A 14048-nucleotide genomic window follows, 5' to 3' on the forward strand; every position below is an offset into this window, starting at 1 on the left:
GTTATCCAAAGAACTTGAAATCAACAATTCAAAGAGATTTATGCGCCCCTATGTTCATTGCAGCATTATTCCCAATAGCCAAGACATGGAAGCAACCCAAATGCCCATCGATGGATGAGTGGATAAAGAAGATGTGGTATATAGATACAATGGAATACTACTCAGCCATAAATAAGACAAAATCGTTCCATTTGCAACAGCATGGATGGACTTGAGGGTATTATGTTAAGTGAAATAAGCCAGACAGAGAAAGACAAACACCATATGATTTCACTCATATGTGGAAGATAAACAAACACATGGATAAAGAGAACAGATTAGTGGTTACCAGAGGGGAAGGGGGTTGGAGGGTGGGCAAAAGGGGTAAAGGGACACATATGTATGGTGATGGATGAAAACTAGACTGTTGGTGGTGAGCATGATGCAGTCTATACAGAAACTGAAATATAATAATGTATACCTGAAATTACACAATGTTGTAAACCAATATGACATCAATAAAATTTTTAAAAAAGTATTTTTTCTGGATTTGGATAGTATATTATATACAGTTTTATAACCTATTTTTTTCAGTTAACCTTATACTGATTGAACTTTCACATATCATTAAATATTCTTTGATAATAGATAATTTTTAAAAATCTGTTTAAAGTTTATTTTGGAATGAACCAAATTCTCTCTCCCCAAACCGGTGACTCAACCATCCTTTCTTCCCAGATTGGTCTCTGGTGCCTGCTTTCTCTCTCTAGCGTGTTCTTTTCTAGTCTCAGTCTATTTCCAGGTTCCTTGTGCTGTTTGTGGACCCAGAGCACTACACCTCTTTCTCCCAGCCCTTGGCGCTTCCTGGACTGAGCCGCAGCCCATGCCAGGGCCCACGGGGAGACTAGCGGAAGTATCTATCCATCCTGTTAATCTTTAACGCTGTCCCTGCTGGAAAACACCTCTTACCTCCCCTCTTTTTCTCTCTCTTTTTTTGTTTTTTGCAGATGTTTTTTGATTATCCTGAGGAAAGTGAGCCTTGGCCTCCAGACCCAATAAAGCAAACATCCCTCCCATGGAGAAGAGTGCTGGTTCCTGAGGACCTGGAGAGCCTGCAGCCCCAGGGGGATTAGCCAGAAGCAGGTAAGGAACACCTGGAGGCGTGAGCTCTATGGAGGCAACAAAGGGATGAAAAATGCGTGTGGTGTGGAGGAGTGTGCTGGTAAAAGTCACAGGGTCTCGGTGTCTAGCTACAGCTTTGCTGTTTTCTTCATGTGTTTTTTAGTCCTAATTCAGTGAGTGGTGGAGGTAGGTGATTTGCCTGTTTCTTTAAACTACAAATATAAGATTTGAAGTTATTCTGTAACTCAGTCCTGCTTTTTTGGGTGCCTGCTATGTGCCAAGCCCTGCATTTGGTGCTGGGCATGTAGCGATGGGTAGACCAGGGCAGAGGCCTTCCTTTGACTGAGATTTTCTTTCTCTTGGTTCAGTGTTGGCTTGCTCTCTGTAGGTGATAATGTGAGTTGTTACTTCATTCTTCTAGAAGCCTCATGGGGTTGTAAGGATTCATTGATACAGTGCCATCAATTCAATAATCCTTCATTGAGTACCCACTCTGGCCCAGACACTGTGCTAGGCGCTGGAATTTCAGAAATGAGCCAGGAGGAGTTCCCCTCCAGCAGGAGTCAGCATGAAAAGCCAGCTTTACTAAACGCTAGATGGGAGCAGCAGGGAGCAAGAATAGTGCTGAAGGGGAGGTGGGCTTCACGGGAGGCCAGAAGCAGAAAGGTGATGCTGTTTGGTTGCCGGGCACATGGATGAGAGGAGAGATCGCAACAGTGCAAAGGCTTGGAGGCTTAAGAAGTCAGACTGGGATGTGACTGGAAAATTCAAAACTTTGTGTGTTTTCCCGAAGAATTTGGGGAGAAAAATTTGCTACTTCTTTCCCTCAGTTGGGCTGCTTACATGAAACTCCTTCAGTCCCTGTCTCTTTAGAGCAGCTTGAGAGATGAGAAAGGGTCTTAAAGCTCTAAGTGTCTATGATCAGAAGCTCCAGTGAGCTGGTAGGACTTGAAGCCTCAACAGAGGGTGGTGTCAAGAGACCTGGGAACCCTGGTTGAAACCTGATGTGAGGTTTCAAATGAGCGCCCTGAGACCATGACAGGGCACAGGCCCAGAAGGCTGAGGCTGTCTGAAGGTTGCAGGACTGTGGTTGTACCTGGCTGTTTGGGGTAGCACTTGTTTCCTGAGAAACTCAACCTTGAAGAGTAGATGCTGGCAGGAAGCTGAACACCAGACCCTTCTGAGCCTCAGCTCATGAGACGTGAAGCAGGTCCCAACTCCTGTCTTCTTTCACTCATACACATAAAAGTGAAGCTCCAACTCCACCATTTCTAAATCACTTGTGCAACTTTGAAAATTATATACATTTCCTGAAGTTTTCCTCAGTTTCTTCAGCTATAAATGGAGCTAGTAAAATTTGTTCCACTTATCTCATGGGATTATACTGGCTCTTGTAAACCTAAGTACCGTGAACTAGCTACCTGAGGGTAGAGGAGTGCACACGGGTGATGGCTGGTGCAGCGCTGACGGTGAGGGCCGTTTTCTGTGATTGTCAGGCAGATTGACTTGTCTCTCTAGGGCTCTGATTTCTGAGTCCTGTTTGGTCAACACTGACTTTTCACTGTCCCTTGTCACAGATGCCTGTCCTCTAGTGCAAAGACCATGAACTTTGAGAGTCAGAAAGACCTGGGTTGGAATGCTGGCTCTAGCATTGATTAGCCATGGACTTCAGAGAAGCCCTGGAATCTTGCTAAGCCTCAGTTTCTTCATTTTCTCAAATGGGGTTGTTACTATCTATCCCATAGTGTTGTAGTAAAGATTAAGTGAGATATTTCAGGTAAACTGGCCACCATATAGTGGGCACTTCTCAAATGCTGCTTTCCATTCTTCTCTAGTTCTTCCTCAGCTGTCTTTGAGTCATGTGTGTAGCTGTGTGGGTAGCTGCAGAAGTTGAATTTCTTGGTTTTCTGATGATGCAGCGAGCCCCCTCCCCCATTTCATGATCTCATGTGTGAACGCTCCCTCTGTACATTTCATCACTTCCAAAACATGAGCAGCCCAAGGTAGGAACCTATCCTCCCAGAGCCAGTGGTTCCTGAGGTCTGAGAAGCACTGTTTGGTTGGTACTGCAAGTGTATTCTAAGAACAACCTGGACGTCACTTAAAGAGTCTCAGATGAAGGACCTGAAGCTCAGGTTGATGAGTCTTGGCCAGTGCTCCACTCTGCCATTGTTCACTGCCCCACATCACCTCCACAGGGCCCTCATGCTGAGGACTGCTCTTTGGTCTCTGTTCAGAATACCTCCTGGGCCTTTACAATTACCTCGTTCAAATCCTATTAACACCATTCTTGTTTTGTCCTCCTAGCACTCTGTGAATGAGACAGGGCAGAGATGATTACTCTACAGAAACTTAGGCGCAGAGAGGTTAAGTGACTTGCCAAGGTCACCACAAATGGGGATCCAGGTTTCGTGACTACTCCTGCCCCCTTATCCCTGATATCCTTAGCAGCAGTTTCCATGGGAAAGGACTGTAGATCCCTAGTGGGCTAGCAAACTCTGGGGTGATTGCTTAGATTCATTATGTAAATAAACCCAGTTATTTAGCAAAGAATTGAATGTTTAATGTTTTCCAAAAGATACAGACATTGTTTGAGTTCAAAGTACTTCCACCTTCTGTTCAGTTACACAATAAATTCTGAGAAAACAAAGTAGGTCTTTACCAAGATGTTAAAGGGACTATTCAGGTTCTATTTCCTTAGTGAAATCCATTTTCCAGAACTTTCTAGTTCTGTGCATGAAAAGGACATGGATTATGGAATCAAGTACACTTGGATTTGAACCTCAGCACTACCATTTACTCGGCTTTGTGATCCTAGGCACTTCTCTTAACCTCTCAGAGCCTCAGGTTGCTAATCTATAAAGTGGAGATTATAACACTTTCATGGCTAGTGATGGTCAGGGCCTCTTTGGGCAGCTCAGGAGATGCCCTTCATATTAGGCTATGATAAACATGGTGCTCACTGGAGTTGTGCTTCACAGTGGCCCTGATTATGGTGAAATTAAATGAAATAACATCTTGTGTGCTTAATGCATCTTTTTTTTCCATTTCCTTACTTGGTCACATGTCTGCTATCTTATCAAGATTTCTTATCTTTACCATGAGGTGAATCACCTTCGTGCCACTTCATGGAATTCTTACTAGGCACTCCATAAAACCAAATGTGATGTTGTGAAGCTAACCGTTGGTTTTCTTCTCACACAGGAGTCCAGCACCACAGCCCTTAGAGAGATGCATCACAAATCTATGGCATTGTGTATGGCAAGAGGTCTTTTTCTGGCAATTTTAAAATGATGCTGGGCCCCTTAGGATTTTAGGGAGTTTGGGTTCTTGTGATTTAGACCAGCCAGCCTGCTCTTCCTATTCTTCTAGTTTTTCAAGCATGCATATCTTCATTTAACAGATAGTATATGGCCCTAAGAACCAAATGATGTTGCAAGATGTGGTTCCTCACCTCAAAAAGCTCAGCATGCAGTCGGGGAGCTAGACAAGACAACACAAAACTTAGATTCAGGGTATAAAAAGAAATGGTGGAGAATGCATCAAGTGTTCATGGCTCAGAGAGGAATAAGGGAGCGTCTGAGGACTGCTCTCTGAAGACATTCAAAGCCCAAACAGAGGGTGAATTTGTCTGAGACTTGCTGAAGTTTGCAGACCTGGTGGGAAGTAGACCAGGGCTGGAATTCAAGTTTCCTCACTCTAAATCCATTCCTCCCCCCACCTTTTGCCAATCACGACTTTTAGATTTTCTTTACATCGTTTTTTTGCCTTGTCTCACTTTTTTTAGGCTCGTTTTCCGCTCAGAACAGAGTGGCTTCCTTGAAAACATCTTTCATTATGATTCACTCCAGCTTGAAGAAAAAATTCAGCTTCTGTGTGCTGGTCTTTCTCCTGTTTGCGGTCATCTGTGTGTGGAAGGAAAAGAAGAAAGGAAGTTACTATGAATCCCTTAAATTGCAAACCAAGGAATTACAGATGCCGAGGAGTCCAGAGAAACGGGCCATTGGGTCTGGTTCCAAGTTTGCATCTTCAAGCAGCACCCAAGACCCCCACAGGAACACCCAGGGCCTCAGCAATCCCAGGAGTCCAGCCAAGGCCAAACCAGAGGGCTCTTTCCAGGTGTGGAACAAGGACAGCTCTTCCAAAAACCTCATCCCCAGGCTGCAGAAGATCTGGAAAAATTATCTGAGCATGAATAAGTACAAAGTGTCCTACAAGGGGCCAGGGCCGGGTGTCAAGTTCAGTGCAGACGTCCTGCGCTGCCGCCTCCGGGACGAAGTGAATGTATCCATGGTAGAGGCCACAGATTTTCCCTTCAACACCTCTGAGTGGGAGGGTTACCTGCCCATGGAGGACATTAGGACCAAGGCTGGGCCATGGGGCAAGTGTGCTGTCGTCTCATCAGCGGGATCTCTGAAGTCCTCCCAACTGGGCCAAGAAATAGGTGGGTTCTGGTGTATTAAGGTTGTTATCTGAACAGCCAGTGCTCATTTGGAGTAGCTAGGCATACGAAGAGGACTGGAGCCAAGGGAACCCAGGATGGCTCCGTGGACTAGTGGATCAATGTTTTTCAACTTTCCTTCATGCGTCAGAGGTGCTACAGGGCCAGCTGAAAGGATGGGGATCCAGCTTCCCAGCATCTTTATCAGTTAGAATAGCTTTATTTTTATCTGTCTTAGATATTGGTGTTCTGTAAGATTTCATTAGAAAAGAGAGTTCCACTGCTACCAATAAGCAAAACACTATAATTGACATTTAAAAATGATTGAAGCACAGATCTCTACTTTATCTTCAGATCCTGAAATTTTGTAATTTTACTGAATAATTGGGGACTAATTATCTTTTTTGGCCTCAACGATCTGGGTAATTTTCAGCTTTTCTGTTTCAAAAGAATTCATTAGAGCAGGAATTCTTAACTTGGGGACTGTGGACCAAGTCCAGGGGTTCAAGGATCCCTAAAATCACATACAAAAATATCTGTGGATCAGATGTGTATAATGTGTGCGTGTAATATGTGTATAATGTGTAAGTGTGTAAATCAGTCCACATTTTTCCAGAGAGCCCATGGCTTTTGGTTGATTCTCTGAGGAGTCGGTGACCCAAAAAATTAAAAGTCCCCTGGTTAGAATATATCAATTTGCTTTTCTTGAAATTCTTCGTAGGTTATAACGATAGAAAATCTATCTATATTTGTAAACACATGTACAACACAGAGCTGTGGATTTGCTTAAGACTCCTTCATTCCCTTATTTTGAGAGAATGTGTTTTCCATGGTGAAATGAATCAGAATAAAGAAAGCAGAGCACAGGAAGCCTTGCTCTTCTGTCAGGCTCTGGAAGGTACTGGAGCAGGTGAGGTCATATGTCTCCTTTTTTATTTCCTTCATATGACTGCCAGGAAAAATGGCCTGAAACTAAGCACAGGCTCTCAAAAGAAGAAACATAGACCCAAATTGGCTTCTCTAGAGCAGAAAGAAGTGGTGAGGTCACAGTTTGTCCCTTGCTGAATAGGCAGCACTTATTAATAAACGCTGCCAAGATAACCAGACCACTCCAACTTTTGCTTTTTCTTTTTTCATTTCTTTTGGACTTCGTTTTCTAGAAACTGAATGTGATTGGTTTTTGTTCATCTATAATGGCACTACATTTCTTTCTTTCTTCCCTACTTTTGCTCTGTAATGGTGATGTTTAGAATATCCCAGGTGTTAGCTGAGCCTCTTCCCCATGTCGAGTTATCATTGTCTGCCTGGCGGGACTTGCATTGAAGTTTGAATCAGAACCTGATACTTCTATGAATTCGAACTCTAATCTTCATTTCTATGGCCTCCATAAAAACTTAGAGTGATTTAAATAAACATTAATTAAGACAATATTTTTTTATAGACTGCAGTTATAATTTCAAATGTGTATTTCCACGAAAGGACTTTGATCCTGAGATGTAACAAAAATTGTATCTTAGACCTCAAATGTTCTGCCTTTTATAGTGTATTTCCTCTGGGCAATTAGTCTAACGGGCATTTTAAGGCATTCATTTATTTGTTCTTTTATTCACTCATCGATTCATCAACAATACAAAACAGGAACATAGAATACAAGGAGGAAAGGGAAAGGAGAGGCCGTTTGTTGAAGGCCTCTGAGCATCGGCAGCATGCCAGGCCCAGAGCCTTTTCAGGACATCTGGAATTTGTCCAGCCTCTTCCCAGCTATTGAATGTATCACATGATTTCAAAGTGTTTGCTCTTACAAATAGTATTGCTAACAGTATTTTTGTGTAAATAACAAGTGACTACCACTGCCCTCCAAAAGGAGAAATATCCTCAGGAGTAGGGCTAGAAGACCAAAGTGAGATCAGTTTTATGGCTCTTTTTTTGTCTATTGCAAAATGGTCTCCAGCAGCCCCGCAAACTAGTCAATGGTGGGCTCAGTCATTTTCAATGATTTTTGATATGTATACATGTAAAGTATCTCAGATGTGTTTGAATTTTCATTTCAAACAATGGCATAATTGTAAAACAGTATAACCAATAGGAGGCACGCTCATTGTGCACCCGCTGTCTGCCTAGCAGGCTTTGCCCTTTTAATCCTGCAGCAATCCTGTGAGGTGGGTACCATGATTGTTCCCCCTTTACGGATAAGCTAAGTGTTGAGGCTCAAAGAGGTTACACAGCTGGTTAATAGCAAACTGGGACTTGAAACCAGGTCCTTTGACTCAAAGGCCCCCACACTTAGCCCCTCTGCTCTCGCGCTTCATAGTGATTGTAGCTTTTTAATAAAATTTGGTATGATGAATTCCTTGTCAGTTTAAAAATCTCTTGATATTCTTCCTTACTTGCTCTCCTAGAGGAAAGGAGAAGAACATTCTGAGTTGAGGCAAAAGCAAGAAGCAAAGGTCTCATGGGAAAAATTGCAGAGTGGCCACAGAGTGCTACAGGGTACTTTGCACTTGTGGGTTAGATCGAGCTTATGGTGGTGTCTTCATTTTTCTAACAGGGATAGAAATGTGCCCTGCTGGTGATACCAAGAGAATATTTGGTTTGCTCCTTTGGTAACCAGAATAGCAATTCCACTGGCCCTGTTCACTTTTATGCAGTGCCCAGGCACACGATGTCACTGAATGGATTTCTGGAATGCCATGATATTGACCTCATTAGCCCTTGCAGTGGCTGGGCAGACAGGTGGTCATCTCTGTCTAGGAGCTTTACCTGGTTGTAGCATTCAAATATGATCATTTTCCCCTGTGTACCATGATGGCATAAAGGTTAGGAAGCATTATTCTCTTGCCCCTCCCCTTCCTCCTCCAGACCTTCTCTCTTTCTGCATATTGCTGGTGCTCATCACCTCTTTTCTGTTTCCTTGTGGTTTATAGATGATCATGATGCAGTCATGAGGTTTAACGGGGCACCCACAGCCAGCTTCCAACAAGACGTGGGCACGAAAACCACCATTCGCCTGATGAACTCTCAGGTAAAATTTCTTCTGTTCAGATGTGGAGAGAAGGGCCACACTGGGGGCTCTAAAGTAGAATGTTGCTACTAGGAGCACATCAAAGCTCCCGGCGTAATTCAGTCCCCTGACCTTCCTGAGTCTCGGATTCCTCACTGAGGAAGGAGAAGACCGTGATTCCATGATACAACTGGTGATGTGTCCACAAGAAAGCCCTGGTGGGGTTGGTCTGCACTAGAGGTGCCCAGTGTCCGGAGAAAGCAGAATTCTGCTGTCCCTGTAGCTGCCAGGTCATATTCAGAGTGTTGCATGAGGGACAACAGAACAGAGAATATCCAGGGGGGAGTGAGGAGTGTTATGAAAAGCAAGTGAAGCAATACATGTGGGAGTGCTTTATAAGCTGTACAGTGTTATACAAGTATTATAAGACATCATCATCATTATGATTTTGTGTAATGTGGCATTAGAATTCGTGTGTGACCTCATGAATTCCCCTAGATAGTCTCCTGAAGTATTTCCAGGCAGCGTATGCTGATTTCTCACTACTAACAGAAACTTGAGAAATACTCCTGCCACAAAGTTCTGTTCGTAGATTTAATTAGTGGAAAAAAAATGGATTAGCCATATATCAAAAATAGCATGAGAGGACTGCAAACCCCGTCACCTCACTCACAACCACTGATGTTTGTCTTTTCTGAGTAAAGGTGTGAGCCTTGGCTGCTTTTATGTCAGTGTTTAGTCTCTACACCTCCCCAGGGTTCCTGGGCATGGAATGAATCCTGGAGGGGGATCGTAGGTGCCCTTCCCGCACTGTCCCAGGAGAATACACATTTCTCCTCTTCTCTGCCAGGCCTCCATGTCTCTGTTTCTCTCAGACAGTGATCTCTGCCCTGCCTGACCTTCAGGAACTTACTGGCTGGGCAGAAGCTGCTTCCTGCATGGACTACTTTCCACTTGAGGCCCACAGTCATGGGAACCTTTTTATGACAAGGACAGGGATTGAGGAACTTAATTTTTTGTAAGCGGCCACCATCTTGTTTTCTATTCTTCTTCTAATACTATTATTATTATTAGAAAGTCACTTTCTGTCACTGTAATATCCTCCAGTAGCCTCTAGGTGCTTCCAATATCTGTTTATTGTTCAACCTTATATTTTGTGTTTTTATGTTACTTTTATTATAAATTATGAGGGAAGGTTAAAAGAAATAGATTAGTCAGTGAGAGACTCTCTGGAGCAAGTGGTACTTGAGCTGGACTTTGAAAGATAGGCAGGGTTTGGAGAAATAGTAGTAGGGAGGCATTCTAGAAAGTGGGATCAGAGCTGGATCAAAGCAGGACAGAGATGCATAGGAAATGAGGGAGACATTCAAGCAGGCCGGGCTGGTGTGGGAGTAGGGGCGTGGATTCTTATTGCCCTCTAAAAGGAGATGAAGCTGGACCCTCTAGCTGCTCAGACTCTGGAAAAGCTAGAAAATCAGGCAGAGGAGTTGGGACAAACTTTCTCTTCTTTCTCCTTTCCTTTCTCATGCCCCAGTCACACAAATCCTGAAGCTGGCGGGCACTTGAGGGGATATGAATGCTTAACCTCTACTTCTGTGTAACATGGTCCCTAAATATCCTGGAGAGAGGTTTATTTACCCTTCCTTCCTTCCTTCCACAAATAGGGACAGTACTGAGGAGAGCATAGTAGTCGGTACATAGACTTGGTGGTTAGCCTACCTAGGGTTGAAACCCAGCTCTGCTCCTTATTAGCTAAATGATCATGCATCTGTTACTTGTACCTCAATTTACTTGTCTGTAGAGAAGGGAGAATAATAGTACCTACCCCACAGCATCGTTGTGAGGAATCAATGAGAAAATCTACGCAAAGCACTTAGTACCTGGCACTTATGTTGGCTACTTTTATATCTATGTGTGCAAACACTGAGCTGCGTGTGGAGGCTACCAATGGACTCAGCCCCTGTTCTCGTGTTGCCTACTGGTACCATCAATAGTCACACAAGGAAATATGAAGTTGTGACAGAGAACTCAAGGGAGAGGGTCAAGTTGCTACCAGAGCCCATAAAAGGGAAATTCTCCCTAGTCAAGGAAGTCGGCAAAAGCAAGGAGGTGATACTTAGCTGCGTAGGAGGAGTAGGAGTAGACGATGAGAAGAATGGCATAAAGCTTTTTAAGAAGAGGCAATAGCGTAGGTAAGGCCACGTGTGGAAGGGAGCAGGGGAGCACAAGGACCAAGGAAGAGGTGAGTGTATGTATGGGGGTCATGGTGAGAGATGAGGCTGAAGGTAAGAAGGAACAAGTCATGGGGCTGGTTAAGTTTTCTTCTTTGTGGCGTGACCAGAGTTGCATTTTGTAAACCTCCTGGCTTCTGTCTGATTAGAGGCACATAGTGGATGAGACACACAGTTAGGAGTCTTTGCAGTAGTCTGGACTAGAAACGCTGGTGGTTGCACCAGCGTGGAAATGAAGGTGAACGTGAGAAATGGATTTGGGAGCTAATTGGTATGTGCGGTCAATGGCTTTATGTTGGATTAGATGTGAAAAGTGAAGGGAGAGGGGCCAAAGGTGCAGCTGGATTTCTCTGTAACTGGCCAACTAGAAGTCACTGAGGTTGGAAGTACTTGGAGATGTTTTGCATTGTGAGGCCTAAGGTTAGAGGGCAGGGAAGAGATAAAAAACATGGTTCTGGATATGGTGGAATCTGAGTGCCTTTTAGACATCTAGGAAGAGATGTCAAGGAGGCAGTTGTACCAGTGGGGCTGGAGCTGAGTGGAAAGGTCTGGGCTGGAGATGAGGATTTATGAATTGTGTATATCCACATGGCAATGAAACACTGGGACTGAATGAGAACACTAGAGAGAGAGTGTGTAGAGAGGAGAGAAGACCAATGCAGGAGCTTTGGGTAACCAAAACAGAGAGAAAGAGGGAGCAGTCGGCACTGTCAGATTCTGCTAAGAGGCCATTTTAGATGAAGACTGAAAAGCATGGTCTCATTAACAAAATGGAGGCCACTGGTGACCTTGGCAACAGCTGTCTGGGAGAAGCCAGACTGGAGTGTATGGAGGAGTGAGTAGGGAACGCAGCTGTGGATGGTTCTTTCAAGACGTCTGGCTCTGAAGGGCAGGAGAGAAATCGGGTAATAACTATAAAGATTTGAGGGTTCCAGGGCCAGTTTTTGTTCTTTTCATTTTTTAGATTGGAAAGAATTGAGTGTGTTTAAAAGTCAATGGGAAGACAGTCAGAAAAGGGCAAATAGTGTATGATTCCACTTCTATAAGGTCCCTAGAGTAGTCAAACTCATAGAGACAGAAAGTAGAATGATGGTTGCCAGGAGCTGGGAGAAGGGAAGAATTATTGTTTAATGAGTATAGGGTTTCAGCTGGGGAAGATGAAAAAGTTCTGGAGATGGATGGTGGTGATGGTTGTACAACAGCGTGAATGTACTTAATGCCGCTGAGCCATACACTTAAAAATGGTGAAAATGGTCAATTTTATGTTATGTATATTTTATCACAATAAAATTTTTTTTAAGTCAATGAGGAGAAATCAGTTGATAGAGGGAGAAACTCAATATAGGAAAAAGAGGAAATAATAAGTAGGTGATGGGGGTGGGGTGATCCAAAGCCCAGCTGAGGTTTAACCTCAGCAGGAGGGAGTCAGAAAGAAGAAGGACGGGAGGGGTGTAGCTGGAGGCAGTTAGTAGTGCTTCTGTTTTCTCTGCAAAGTAGGATGCAAGGCTGTGTTGGAGGGAGGTCGAGAGGGAGAGAGGTTTAGGCAAAGATGGTTTGAAACTGTCATTGAGGAGAGTGGAGGACGGAGTAAACCAGAGGAATGGAGTAGGATTTCCCGGCCACGCTGGCCACTTGGAGGTTGGAGAGCATGAATTGAGAGAAATCAAGCTCCGTTTGATCAGGGGATGCTGTGATCAGCAGAGCAGTAGGCAGCAGCAATAAAGAAGGGAGCATGGAGGAGCCCTGAAAATTGTCTTGGACTGGGGAGGCCACTCCCTCCTTGGGCATCTCTTTGTGGTGTTTAGTGAGGAAGTACATCCCAATCCTGCAAAGATTCTGGAACTTTATTTAAAACCAAGGTAAGGTTGCCTGGGAATGAATAGACAGATTTTGATCAAATTCCTCCATGAGCACTTCCTACATGAGTGACTTAAGTTGCTTTATCTTTCTGAGCCTCAATTCTCTTATTTGTAAAAGAGGAATAAGAAAAGTTACCATGCAGGGCCTTTGTAGGAGCAAGTGAGATTACTAAGTGTGGAGCATTTCGCCCAGAGCCTGGTAGGCAGCAACGGCTCTGTAAGTGTTGGCGATGGTCACTGATGCTTGAAGGCCTGCCTCTGTCTGTTGGGGAATCACTGTGCTTTCCCAGAGCTCAGGCAAATGGACCACTTGTCTCCCTGCAGGGATGGCCACCTGGCTTGGGGCCAGTGGGGAGGTGCCTAGCAGAAGGGAGGTAAGACTTCTGTTAAAGGATAATTTTCAGAAAAAAGTAAGATCATGACTCTCATACAGATATAAAAATGAACACGTGTTAAAGAGTCTATTTTATTCATATGAGGGAAGCAGGCAGATGTTATAACCTGTTCAGAGGAAAAGTCAAAATAGCACAAATTTTGAATAAAGGAATGAAACTGGTTTTTCCGTGAGGTGGGCGGGAGGAGGAGGGCAGTCAATCGAAACTCTGCTGGGTCAGATTGAGTAAGCCGGTCTGCAGTCAGCTATAATTTACAGAGTCGTAGAACAGCCCCCATAGAATCACAATCTGATAAAGAGAAAGGAAGTGCTGTAGGCAATGCATAGTTTTCCACTGAAGCACAACATTTTTCCCTCCACTTCCAGATTCCTGTGCTCCCTCTGCCAGGGCTGAAAGGAGGGTGGCCCACTTCCCGGGGTACACTATCTACTCTCAAGAGAGCCTTTTCCAGTCCTCCTCGAGCACACTGACCCTCCTTCCTCTCTTTCCATAAGTGGCACTACACATCTGGGCTGTTCCTTGACCACTCTGATTGTGGGCAGCTCCATGACAATGCTGCTTGTGATACTGAGCTGTGACTGACACCGTTTGTTCCATCATTGCCCTTTTGCATCTTGATATCCTAGGAAGCTGGCAGTCCGTCTTCTCTATCTTTTGTCCTGGTCGGTTATCTGCTATTTTGTGTCTGTTTCTGTGGATGAGCAAACTGAGTCCCCACCTGGCACCCAGCAGTCTCTGAGGGAATAGTTGCTGAGGCTTTGCTAGAAATCTGCCTTTTGCAGCTCATTCTCTTCCTAGATGGAGAGCTCCTCCTGACGGCTGCTGTCTTGTGAGGGTAGCTGGGCTCGTGTTTGTTCAGCTCCCCTCGACACGTGCCACAGGACAGCTGTGACAAAGCCATAAAAATCAAAAAGGGGGTTTTCTTATTGAGAAGATGGCCTTTTATAGGAACTGTGTCACACCGTGAAGTTTCAGCTCAGCAGATCTATTTGGGCGTGCATGTGCCAGGTGTTGTTATGA

At 44.3% G+C, this 14048-nt stretch overlaps 1 protein-coding gene across 31 annotated transcripts in view; it reads left to right on the forward strand.

The window, feature by feature from the left end:
* The window catches only part of ST6GAL1 (ST6 beta-galactoside alpha-2,6-sialyltransferase 1), a 113376-nt gene that overhangs the window by 85289 nt on the left and 14039 nt on the right, over positions 1-14048 (forward strand). For 27 of the 31 annotated variants that reach the window (XR_011529387.1, XR_011529388.1, XR_011529395.1 and 24 more), the window contains 3 exons: positions 987-1122; positions 4889-5545; positions 8467-8564. Coding sequence is in view for 20 of the 31 variants with exons in the window: in XM_070583375.1 (XP_070439476.1) it covers positions 4939-5545; positions 8467-8564 (705 nt within the window). In the remaining 11 variants the exon portion in view is untranslated. The remainder of the gene's footprint in view (positions 1-986; positions 1123-4888; positions 5546-8466; positions 8565-14048) is intronic. The other 4 variants (XR_011529397.1, XM_070583389.1, XM_070583390.1 and 1 more) reach the window with 1 other exon arrangement.

Source organism: Equus przewalskii, chromosome 18 (assembly GCF_037783145.1).
Source record: "Equus przewalskii isolate Varuska chromosome 18, EquPr2, whole genome shotgun sequence".
In the NCBI taxonomy this organism is placed as follows: Eukaryota; Metazoa; Chordata; class Mammalia; order Perissodactyla; family Equidae; genus Equus; species Equus przewalskii.